This window comes from Perca flavescens, chromosome 8 (genome assembly GCF_004354835.1).
Source record: "Perca flavescens isolate YP-PL-M2 chromosome 8, PFLA_1.0, whole genome shotgun sequence".
Lineage (NCBI taxonomy): Eukaryota > Metazoa > Chordata > Actinopteri > Perciformes > Percidae > Perca > Perca flavescens.
In genome coordinates, this window is record NC_041338.1 from 1,589,330 (window position 1) to 1,601,966 (window position 12,637).

General features: G+C 38.7%; 2 protein-coding genes across 4 annotated transcripts in view; one reads left to right on the forward strand and one right to left on the reverse strand.

Moving 5' to 3' along the window:
• Positions 1–6,283, reverse strand: part of LOC114559596 (protein NLRC3-like) — a 36,138-nt gene extending 29,855 nt beyond the window's left edge. Inside the window, exons 1-4 of the mRNA XM_028584339.1 lie at positions 6,192–6,283; positions 3,185–3,327; positions 2,454–2,622; positions 982–1,140 (exon numbers count right to left, since the gene is read on the reverse strand). Coding sequence (XP_028440140.1) covers positions 982–1,140; positions 2,454–2,622; positions 3,185–3,321 — 465 coding nt within the window. The 5' untranslated portion in view covers positions 3,322–3,327; positions 6,192–6,283. The remainder of the gene's footprint in view (positions 1–981; positions 1,141–2,453; positions 2,623–3,184; positions 3,328–6,191) is intronic.
• Positions 6,284–11,700: 5,417 nt separating this feature from the next.
• ano1b (anoctamin 1, calcium activated chloride channel b) overlaps positions 11,701–12,637 on the forward strand; it is a 46,983-nt gene continuing 46,046 nt past the window's right edge. For all 3 annotated transcript variants that reach the window (XM_028584662.1, XM_028584661.1, XM_028584664.1), the window contains exon 1: positions 11,701–12,128. In XM_028584662.1, coding sequence (XP_028440463.1) covers positions 12,036–12,128 — 93 coding nt within the window. In that variant the 5' untranslated portion in view covers positions 11,701–12,035. The remainder of the gene's footprint in view (positions 12,129–12,637) is intronic.

Consider the following 12,637-nt stretch of genomic DNA (forward strand, 5'->3'; position numbering starts at 1 on the left):
GAGCCGTCAGACAGCGTTACAGCACGCACGGAGATGAGAAGGGTATGTATCAACTTGTCTTACTCTGGGGGTTACGGTGAATAAGCTAAATTCCCAATAAGTTGGCGTGTTCCTTTAAATTTTCTTTGTGTTGGCATTTTCAACTCCGGTCGATTCATGAGGACTATGGCTACAATTACATTGCTACGTTTTGGTTTTTGGAGTCTTGAGCCAAGAGCGAACTCTGTACACAAGTGTTTTTAGCTGCAGTTGAAGAACTAATCTCTGTTTAAACTAACACGCCCAAACCTCATATCTGATTAACAATCGTGTGCCGTGGTAAACCGATGTCAGCATGTGTACTCCGCCTGCTGCTGGCAGTTACTATAGTAACATTAGTAGCTTAGTCTCAGAGAACGAGACGTCAATACCCAATCAGCCGGAGAAACATTGGCGTCAGTGTTGGTTTTGCCAAAGGTCTCCATTTGCGGCCGTTGAGACTGCAACACAACCCGCAGATTCCAAACCAAAACGGGTCAGCAGTGTTTCCAAATGTCTCCGGTTTGGGGGCTCGGAAAAACGCCAGAGCAGGGGGAATGAGAGGGGGAAACGCCAGAGCAGGGGGAATGAGAGGTGTAAACATAGCAGAAGAATTCGTTTTTAAACAAAAAGGTAGCAATGTAAATGTAGCCTGTAGTTAACTGCTCCTCAGATCTCTGCAGGGTAAATCCAGAAAGCTAGCTAGACTATCTGTCCAGAGTTTTCTGTTGCACGACTTTACTTTTGAACGTACACATGTTCCACCAAAACAAGTTCCTTCCTGAGGCTATTTTGCAGAGGTAATGTTGCTTCGTCCGGTGCTTAGAGCAGCCTAAGATAATGATTGATTTAAAGAAATGCCAATAAACCAGAGCACGCTTTTCTCCCATCCTGGAATACTGTGTGGGCTAGCCAGACCTTCCTACGCAGCGCTGTGGAGAAGGTCTGGCAATGCGAGACTACCTTGGCATTGAGAGAGTCGTCCAGCAGCACGTTGGGGGGCTTAAGGTCCAGGTGGAGCACAGGATGGGGCAGACTGTGGAGGAAGTTTATACCCAGAGCCACTTGGTGAGCCAGTCTGAAGACCAGCGGCCAGGGTGGTGGAGTTTCACTCAAGGCCTCCTGTAAGATTGTTTCCGTAGTTACAGATCGAGAAATAGTGGAGATTGTGACATAGTGAGCTACGCATCCTCTTTCTACACTACTATTCAAAAGTGTGGAATCAGCTGTTTTATTGATTGATATTTTTTTATACTGTATAATTCAAATACAATAGGGCTGCACCTTGCGATTAAATTCATCATTGACATTTTCTCGATTAATCGTTTATAAAATGTCAGAAAATTGTGAAAAATGTCAATCTTAGTTTCTAAAAGTCTTAAATGTCTTGTTTAGTCAGTACAAAACCCAAAGATATTCATTTTAATATGGTATAAAACTGAAAAGAGCAGAAACTTACATATGTGTAAGTTGAGGCTGAAAATGTTTTGCCATTTTTGTGTGAACGATTACTTTTAACGATTAATCGATTATCAAAATATTTGCCTATGATTTTTTTTTTCGACCGACTAATGGATGAGTCGACTAATCGTTGCGGCTTCTGGCTCACCCATTAAGAGCGAGTGCTCCATGTTGGCTGAGTTCTGCAGCGGCGCGGGTTTGAATCCGACCTGCGGCCCTTTGCTGCGTGTCACGCCCCCATCTCTCTCCCCCTTTTGTATCTATCCACTGTCACTATAATAAAGGGAAAAGCCCCAAAAAATAATCTAAAAGAAAAACGGTCCTTTGTTTAACCATTGTGTTGTCCTTATTTTTTATATCAGAAATATGGGACATCGAATTATGGGCTGAAGATATAAAAACAAAAAGTGATAAGATGTTGGGAAAAGTGTCAAACATGTTGAAAAAAAGCTACAAAAACAATGATAAAAACTTCAAAAACTCAGTAAGAAAACGTCAAAAAAGCACCAAAAACATTGGAAAAAGTGACAAAACATCAGACAAAAAAACTATAAAATTGTTGAAAAAAAATGACCAAAAGGTTGAAAAGCCCCAGAAAAAAAATATAATAAAACCCCACAAAAACTTTGAAAAATCCAACAAAAACGTTTTTTTTTTTCATGGTCGATGGGAAGACAGCACATGGGTTAAATGAGCTGTAAACTCCGCTGGAGCCAACCTGGGCTCTGAACAAAAGGTCTCACTCCCAGTGACCAAAGTAAAATGCTTTGTTTTTAACACTAAGCTAGACCAAAGGCAGACAGACTTAATTAACACAGGAGACACTAAAAGTTGTTGATCAGAGAAAATAATAGGAACCTAATCAGTGAACAGGAAAGAGGATATCAGGATGTAATGATATAATGAGACCAAAACTGTTAGGTGATTCATATGCTTTTACACTATTAAGTAAAAGATATTCCACCGCTGGTTACCTGTAGGGTGGCCAGTGATCCTCTCTCCATGAGCTCCATGACCACGCCAAGCTGCATTGATCGGCCAGAGTGGGGCGGTCGACCCTTGAAGATCCCTCGGACGCGAATAACATGCGGGCTGCTCGCCTGACGCATCATGTCGATCTCACGCAGCAAAGACACATTGGTCCTGTGTGTTTGTTTGCATAATGAGTGATTCAGATAGGCCTGTAACCATTATTACATAATTGTCTAATTGTCATTTTTTTACAACAAAGTTTCTTTATTAGCTAAGGTCTTAAGGCGCGTGACTGGTAACTGTTGATTTTGTTTAGATATGCAAAATTGTAATTGTATAAGTGATTATTGGTCGTACTATATATTTTTATTATTTTTTCAATTGTTAGTTGTTGGCACTTGACCCTACACACGTTCATAGCAAAAGAAATCACATGGGGAGGATACAGTTAGACAAAATGTTTTATGATAATATATAGCCGTGGTATACTTCATAGGCAGTGGATTTGTGATTCATAACAAAAGATTTATACTGAAAATTAATTCATAACTTTAATATTTTTTTTAAATTAATACATTAATAAATCTTTTTAAATTGAACTGAAAGGGACAATGAAATTGTTAATCGCAATTATTTCTGAGACAATTAATTGTACAGAAAAATTTAGAATTGTTACAGCTCTAGATTTACACAACTTTATTATAAACAGAATTTAATATTGTAACTAACTTACCCGTCGTCATGACGAAGCAGTTTAATGGCCACATCACAGGCCCACCGACAATGCCTGGCTTTGTAGATTTGTCCGAAACCCCCAGAGCCAATCACCTCCCAGCGCTCCAGGCTGGAGTCATCAACACACATTTCCATAGTTCACTGGAGGAGGAGATTATTCATGATAACTAAACCCTTACAGGCCAAAAGAATGCATTGTTCCTCTAAAATGAAGAAGATCTTATCAGTCACTTAGTCAAACCAGGGTTGCTTCATAGACTGTTGCCAAAACATCTGGATGGTGGCTGGCTGCAGTATATGTCATAATGACCGCCCCCCCCTCCACGTTAACATAAGATAAAATAGACTTTATTAATCCCACACTGTGGAAATTACCTTGTTACAGCAGCTCCAAAAAATTCTTTCAAAAGTTGCAAATAAACAGGTTACTGTAGACAGTGTGCAGGAGTTTCTTTGCAACTTTAGACCTACTTATCCCCCTCGGATGCAACTGTCTCACGTTATAGATGTGTGAAGTATTCCCCCCCACCCCCCTGCAGTAACTCTGAGGACCCCCTAGGGGCCCTGAACTCCCTGTTGAAGATCTCTGTATTAAAGAGATTAGGAATAAAGGACCTGTGGTAGCGCTCCTTGTTGCATTGAGGGTGCAACAGTTTGCTGCTGAAGGAGCTGGAGCTTAGTGGATGGAACATGGGCTGAACTAAAAAAATCTTTAATATGCTGTCAGTAATGTCGTTAATAATAAATAACTGAATAGTGTAATCGGGTGATAACTCAGAAATGATGTTGGGAGACCTCAAAGATGACGACCAGTCCGATGAGTACAAATCAAATGCAGCTTTATTCAAACAGTGAACAAACTTTCATGACACTGGGACAACCGTGAGCATACAGACACGTCTGCCCAAGGGTGACCCACATGTAAATCAAAATGGATCCCTTTTAAACTCTTTTTGTGCTCACACAGCTCAAGATATCTATGTCAGCGCACCAGTTTACTCTTAAATTGCACCTTTTATGGCAGATGCTCCTAAAAGATTCTCACATTCCTGGCTCCAATTCCTCTGTGTGAAAGTTGTACCCAAACTCATAATAGATTCTACACATTCTAAGCTATTCCTGTGGGCGAAGGTTGTCCCCAGACTAACCTTCTTGTGTAGTACCCTACATACAAGATATAAAATACATTTGAAACATGTATGCTGAAATATCCAACCTATCAATTAGGATTTGAATAAATTTTAAAAAGCTAAAAGGCTTAGAGTACTTCTTCAATACAAATAACAAAAAAAATAAACTAAAAATGTTATAATAATCAAGTTGTACATGTTAGTTTTTAAGAGGGATGTTCTCAGAACTTCAAATCTGAGTGGAAAAAGCTGAAAAGAACAAAAACATCAACTCTTCAAGTTAATGCGATAACTGGTACCTGACAAAATCCAAAAAACTGGATACTAGACACATAGATGATGATGTCAGATAACACTTGATTTCAGGTCATGACTCATGTGGCCAGAAGCTTTCACTTCACTTTTCAATGGGAGCAGCTGTACTGTTAATGGCCTCTCACTTCCCGCACTCACCCAGAGTCACTCACTTTGCTTATTTATTGCTTACTCATTCTGTTTGGGGTGTGTTCACTGCAGCAAGTCATTCTGAGATCATGCAATGAAAGAAGGGCAAAAACATGAATAAGTATGAATAAGTGCTCTTAGGTAAGCTCTGCCGAACAATGTGTCCATCAGTACAAACTGAAAAGCTGTACAAAAATACATTTCACCCATTTTTATTTAATTTGTCCTAGTTTTTATTTTGTTTTTTTGTTTTTATTTTGTTTTTTTGGTTGCGACAAATCTTTTCCAGGGTGAATTGTGGAGAAATAATGCACAACATATCTGTAGTCATTAACTCATGCTGCTGTCAGAAATGTGAATTTTGTATGCAAGTTTTGTATGTAATGTTCAGCTTAACTTGGCTAAAGACACTTTTTTTTTCATTTTGGCGGCTTTAATAACTGTAACTTTGAATAGTTCAAATAAATAACTGTTTTGTTGATTGAGTGTTTCAAACTTTGTGTAGATGGTAGAAATGTTTTAAAATCAGACAATTTTGCAGATCATTTTGAAATATTTGACATTGTATGATGGCATGTATAATGATACTCCTAGTTTAATTATAGGAAATTGTGCTATTTTTGTAAAAATATCCACCAAATATAATTTCAGTATATTAAGGTATACCTAAAATACAACTTTAACGCATTTAGTTCACCTGAAATGATTGTAATTGAACACAAAGTCAGTGTGCTTATTTTCAGCGCATAAAAGTATACTCAAATGCTTTTAGAAAATATAGCTAGTATACTTTTTTCATATTTCCAGAATGCACTAAAATGATGTTAAATTGCACATGTTTTTTTTTCTTCAGAATATATTGGTAACAGACCACACATTCAAAGTCAGTAGCCTTTGTCTTTTGTACCATTGCAAAATTGTACTGCTGATGCTTCAAGTATGCTTCAATTAATCATTCAATCAATCTTTGTTTATATAGCACTTTTCATACATGTCAATGTAGCACAAAGTGCTTCATACAATATATACAATACACACACAGATATACACACATAACACGATACGCCCCCCCCTTCCCCCTCCTCCCCCGAGCCCCATTCACCCACCCCTAAATCGACAAAAATGAATCCATTAAAAACAGGAACCGAGCTGAGAAAACGCCACCATAAGTGAGGAAACACCTAAGGCGTGACACTTAAAAACCAAAAGATAGGCTGCCTTACTATATTAATAAAAGCTGTAAATGGTGGCTAAAGAGTACATAAACTGTAGATTATTAAAAAACAATCCATAAATTACAGATACATAAATAAGTAGAATAAAAACAGCTAATAAAAGACTTTTTATTATTTATTTTTAACACATGTACTATTTTGGAGGTGAAAGTACTCAAAAATACAGACAAAATAAGTGGTTTCAAGATCTACTCACCTGAGTAAACAGGACCCATCTATTCGTCATTTGTTCCATCAACTCATCAAACCAGCCAGACCCCGGAACCGACAACACCGACTACTCCCCAGTTGCCGAGCAGCTCTATTCCTGACAGGATGCTTACTCAGATGTTTTTTTCTTGAGCTGCTGCTTCTTCTTCTTCTTCTTTGAGGCTTTACGGCAGTTGGGCATCCACAATGTTGCATTACTGCCTCTTTCAGGTTTTGCTCTGTATTGATGGACAGACTGACTCTTTTCATAGTATCAGTTCCTTCGAATTGATATGTGTAAGTGTATCGAGTCTTTCAACTTTTGATACTTTTTTGCAAAATATTGCGTCAGTTTCTCTGTAGTCTCAAATTGCTAGCTCTATCTCCACAGCGCTGTGGAGGAAGGTCTGGCTAGTCCACACATACATTCAAGCAAAGGAGAAAAAAACTTTCTGGGTTGTTTGCATTTCTTTAAACCAATCAAAGTCGTGGGTGGCACAAAGCTCCGGACGCAGCGACGGTGGCTCTGCAAAATAGTCTTGGGAAGGAACTTGTTTTTGTGGAATATTTGCAACACCAAATATTAAATTAAGTTAATTCTTGACACAATACAGTAACTAAATGCGTGGTTAAATGCCAGTGTACCAGTGTATCGCCGAATGAATGAGGTCTCTATTCAAAATTTTTAATCAACCCATTGGTATTAGTGCATCCAATTTTAGATTACTCTGTAAATGTTTCCAGAAAAATGGGGCAAAATATCTTAAGGCTGTCTTTCCAAGATTACTTTTAACTGGAGGGACAGAAAGTGTACGTCAGTCCTGAGAGCGAGTGTTTTGAGTATGGTGTCTTTGACTCAGGAGTCATGACAGGTAGGGGGGCAATTTTTGTAACACTCCCTTAAAGATAAATAGGTGAAAGTGCTGATCTTGTCTGACAGAGAGGAAGGGCCATCCTACCCTCTGATATAAAACACAGTGATGAGTGCCATATGGGTCCCCAGTTATAAATCTAAGAGCTGAATGGTAAACCTCTCTTGAGGTTAGAGATGGGGGTATGCCTATAAATAATGAAAGTAATCATTAATTGTACCTGTGAAGAACATACATCCATGCTTGCGTGAAATTTGTGGGCAATTTGGTTGAAAGAAACATATATTTCTGATGTAGAAAATTTTGAAAACGGGTCGAATTTGACCCGAGGACAACAGAAGGGGTTCATTAACTTCATTTGACTGGTGTACCCAAAGCTGTGGCCATTGTTGTTGAAAAAGCTGAGTTACAGTATGTGAACACAAACACCACTTCCTTCTGTTTCCTGTGAGAACTGACCTTTGACCCCTACATCTTGCTCCCAGCATCGAGTCAGACACATGGACTCCCCAGGGAGTTTGACGGCATGTGCTCTACAAGGTCCCTGCTTTCCTCTGCCTCGACTCTCTGTGTATTTTTTTACTCTTAAAAGTCTAAAAATACACCCGAGTGCGGATGTTGCTGCTGCGTTACATAAGCTTTTGGGGACTGAAGTGTCAGGAATAAGAGGTTGTACAGAAAGTTTCTGGATTTCAGTTCTCACAATGTAAACAAATCATGGAAGAAAGGACAGTTTCCTGGAACAGCTTCACAGAGGAATTTCTACACAAAATGAACTTCAAGCTTTATGTTTTGGTCACATTTTTAATATACTTGAGAAACAAATGTCACATGTTTCCTGGGCTCCACTTTTAAAAGCTAACATAAGTCAATTACTCATATTGTATTTAGTCTATATTCCAGAGTTTTATGTATCATAGCAGTGTGATTATTCCCATAGTAAGAAAGAACATCCCTTCATCCCCAGAAACATATCCTGGATCTGTCAATCTTTCTTTCTTATACAGTACATTCCATATGCAATGTAGAGTAAAGGAGAAATTATTATCATCATTAGGATTTCTTGTTATGTGATCTAATGAATATGAATATAGACCAAAATGTTTCTGGTCATAGGAAACAGCACTTAATATATTCATTATCATTTAGATTCATTTTTGGTTGAGGAATATCCATGCTGTAGTTCTAACTAGACTTTTTCATTATATTTCACTTAGAGCTGTAACAATTCCAAATGTTTCTGTATCATTCTGTATCAAACTATGTCATCCGCATAGCTGTGATGTGAAATACCTTTAAATTTACTGATAATGTGTCCAAGAGGAAGCATATAAATGGAGAATAAAATTGGTCCCAGAACCAAACCCTGGGGCACCCCACATGATAATGGCGGCGAAATCAGACATATAAGGGCCAACAGCCACAGAAAAAACTTCTACTTAACAAATATGAAGAGAACCATAACAAAATAATTGTCTCCTTTAGTCGAACATAGGTACACAGCCTATGAAGTAAAACACACCTCTTTTTTCATAAAACATTATATTGTTTTCCTAAACCTACATTGTGTATTTTTTTTTGTAGATTTTTAGCAAAAAACCCTTTGTTCTTTCACAGATATGTGCTCATTCATGTGTAATTACTTCCACCAACTAATCAAAGTATTCTCGTAAGCGTAGAATCTGACATTCAGAATCATTAGGAATACGTACTGTACGAGCGAGTCGCTCGAATGATGGCCGCTATGTTGCGCCTCCATCTTTAAAATACATTAGCCAAAGAGGGACATACCTCTGCCTTTCACGCTTTTAAACTCAGTGGCAGTGTGACGAATGCCAGCCGGGAGATTGCTCGCCAGGGAAGCGAAAAAGAAAATTAAAATGACAACGCGACAGGCAAAGCAACAAGACCAAAGTTAACATTGGAGTGGCTAGAACAGCTGCGTGTAAACGATGGACATACTAAGAGCTAATTTTGGGTTTGGCCACCGTATAATTACCCTCCAGAATGGAGCAAAAACGCGCTCGGAATGGGAAGGGCTAGAAAGCAATATTCAGTTCGTTGTCATATACAATTTCACTGCTAGATGGGAGAAATTCTTACACAATGTAGCTTTAAATGAACATATTGACAAAACCATCAACAGTCATACCCTTTAGGACCTTAACTAATGTTAGCAAATAATTACGGTTAAACAAAGAAACAGCAATCACTAAAAACATATTGCAATTACACAATTTAATTGTTACAGGTCTAATTTCACTGTCGTGGGGCCTCATACATAAAACTGTGCGTATAGGATCAAGATCAAAAGTAAACTGCAGAGCCGCACATCCCACCAGAAACTCCGATGTGCAGGAAGGTATTTTGAGGTATTTTGTCCATAGCAAATCCCCGCAAATAGGTCCCAAAATGTTCCAGTTAGAGAGGAAATGCCATAAACATATTCTTTGTAAATCTTTACAATTATTCCCTGAAAGAACCAAGCAGACCTGCCATGTTGCAACATCCAAAACGTTCTTGATAGCTTGCCAGTTTCAGCTTGTAACATTGCTTAGAGGTTCCGGTTAATGTTGCTCGATGCAACCAGAGTTTAAAGTAAACTTAAAGAAAGCAAACAGTTTACTCAAGTACTGTACTTCAGTCCAAATGTTAAGGTACTTTACTTGAGTCTTTTCTTTTCATGCCATTTTCTACTTCTACTCCGCTACATTTCAAAGAAATATTGTATATTTTTACTCCACTACATTCATCTGTTACAGCCAGTGGCGGTTTTTGGTACGGGCGAACCGGGCAGCCGCCCGGGGCGGCATTTTTTCATGTCACATGGGGGGCGGCACAAGAACTTAAAAAAAAAATAATACTCTGCGCCGCGAAGCGGTTTTCTGTTAGCCTATCTACCATTTCACTGTGTGGGGAATTGGCTAATCGGCGCCCCCTGCAGCTGCAGGCGCCTTGCTGGCACCCCCTACTTTCACAATGAAATGGACTAGTCCGTAACGGTGCAGGCGTGAAAGATAAACACGGTGACAGGAGAACTGGGAAGTACACAGAGACGGAGCAAGACGAGTCTAAACCTTTCTTTTATGTCAATGGTCTAAACCAGAAAATGAAACAGAGTTACCCAAGCGGCTCAAATAAAAGAAAAAAGCGAAAAGACATGTTTTCGGCAGCAGCAGGACCTTCATCAGCTCTGTCGGCGGCAGTGGCATGCAAAGTGAAGAGAGGGACAGAGATGAGGGAGTGAGGGTAGAACCTGCGGTAAGCACGACTCCCCTATATATATATATATATATATATATATATATATATATATATATATATAGAGAGAGAGAGAGAGAGAGAGAGAGAGAGAGAGAGAGAGAGAGAGAGAGAGAGAGAGAGCTTGTTTTATGATTCATGAGGAGTATACCGTTTTATTGTATTAATAAATGGCACTCTTTTGAAGTATTTAATGTGTCAACTCTCACTGATTCTTGCTTACTCATTACATGGCGTTAGTAGTTTGCAGGAATAGGCGTTGCTATACATATTCAGGGGAGAGCAATGACGGGTGGTATTTAGAATATTTCTATATTTTATTTCTATATTCTTAATATTTTATATTATTGTTGCTCTCTTCTCTTGTTAAATTTTTTACGATTGTATATATTTTTGGCACATTTATGTATATAGTGTATATTTATTTTAAGTTCTGATAACTATATTTTGTGCAGAATTGTGTCCATTGTCTTTTGAAAATGTTGGAGGTGGAAATTGTGCAACTTAAAAAGTCTGTTTGCTGTTGTAATTGCAATAGTTAAATAACTGGATTCTCTTGAGTGTGTTTTTCAAATGTTCTAATGAAGGATTTGTGCAACTGAGAAATATAATTTTCCCTTTCACTTATGTTGTTATAATATTATAAAAAAAAATTGGGGCGGGTGGGGGGGGGTCTTGCCCTGGGTGTAATTCAATGTAGAACCGCCCCTGGTTACAGCTTTAGTTACTTTACACATTAAGCTGTATACCCAGAAAACACATGTAGTTTATAAAATCTGATGTTTGATTCTAAAGTAAACTAGCCAACAATATAACGGCTACAAGTCCAGCTGAGATGATGAGACCATTAAACACACAACTGGTTGGATCCTTACACACACTACAATGGGAGGATTCTTCTGTATTAATACTTTAACTACATTTTCTTGATGATACTTACAGACTTTCACTTAAGTCACATGTTCAATGCAGGACTTTTACTTGTAACAGAGTATTTCTACAGTGTGGTATTAGTACTTTTAGATAAGTAAAGGATCTGAATACTTCTTTCACCAGTGAGTTATACACATGTACGCATACACACACACACACACACACACACACACACACACACGCTTCTGTTTACTTATGAGAGTGTTGTTTGGGAATGTTTTCAGTTTGGGTGCCATGTTGTCATTTGTTTTACATGGAATGCATCACATTTGATTAGTAGCCGTTGGCAGAGACAGAGACAGACAGAGAGAGAGAGAGCGAGAGAGAGAGAGAGAGAGAGAGAGAGAGAGAGAGAGAGAGAGAGAGAGAGAGAGAGATGTTGGCTGTGTGTTGGGGCGGCTGATCTGGTGTCGTGATTACAGTTGAGTAGAGACTGAGAGAGTGAGAGAGGGCGCCTTGCGTTCATCAGAGTTTTATCGTTGTCTAAGTTTAGATCTTGGCTCACGAACGGCTTCTCAAGTAACAAGGCTGCAGGCTCACTCCGGCCACTCCACACTGACACAGACACAGAGCTCCACACATAGCTTTAAAGGGAGCAAAAGCTACAGAAAAAGTGGCAAGTCACAAGAAAATAATAGGAGAAGCAGGGGAGAAAACCAGATACTTTCATGTAACATTTAAAACGGGAGAAACACAGACGGAGATATAAATCAGACATATTCTGTTTGGAAACAACTGTTCGCCACATCACTTCATCTCTGCCTTTTACCTGCTGGGACTGGACAATGACAGAGGAAGCAGAAGTGTCTCCCACGTCTAGTTCTGACCAACAGGCTCCACATTTTCTACAAGATGTCATCTTCCACGGCAAGTTTAAGGTGAGTTTCTCCACATGAGACAGAGATTTTTCCTTGCCACAGTCAGACTGATGGCAAAAACATACAATAAAATACTGAACAATTCACTGTGATAAAATGTGCAATAATCCTCACTACTTCACTCTACTGTCAACTACTGAGCAATATTAGCAATATTTATTCTCGTTACAAATGCAATATCCTCCCCATAGTTGTACCCTCCAGTTACAGTATTCATAATGTATTATACTTTTGTTGCACTTTTTGTAAAGTATCTACGATTTGTGTCTCATTTTATTTTGATTTATTTACCTTGTAGCCTATAATCTTTTTCTATTTTAGTCAGTGTGCTTTTCTTTGCCCTTTACTAGTTTTACTAGACTCAAACACCCTGCACAAGAATTCCTATGGGCCTGGACTGTTTGTGTATGCACAAATTGCAAATACAAATCTTGAATCTTGAATCAGAGCAGACAGGGACTGACAGCGTTGGAGTGAAAAGAGGGATAACAAGTAAAACTGAAGCCACT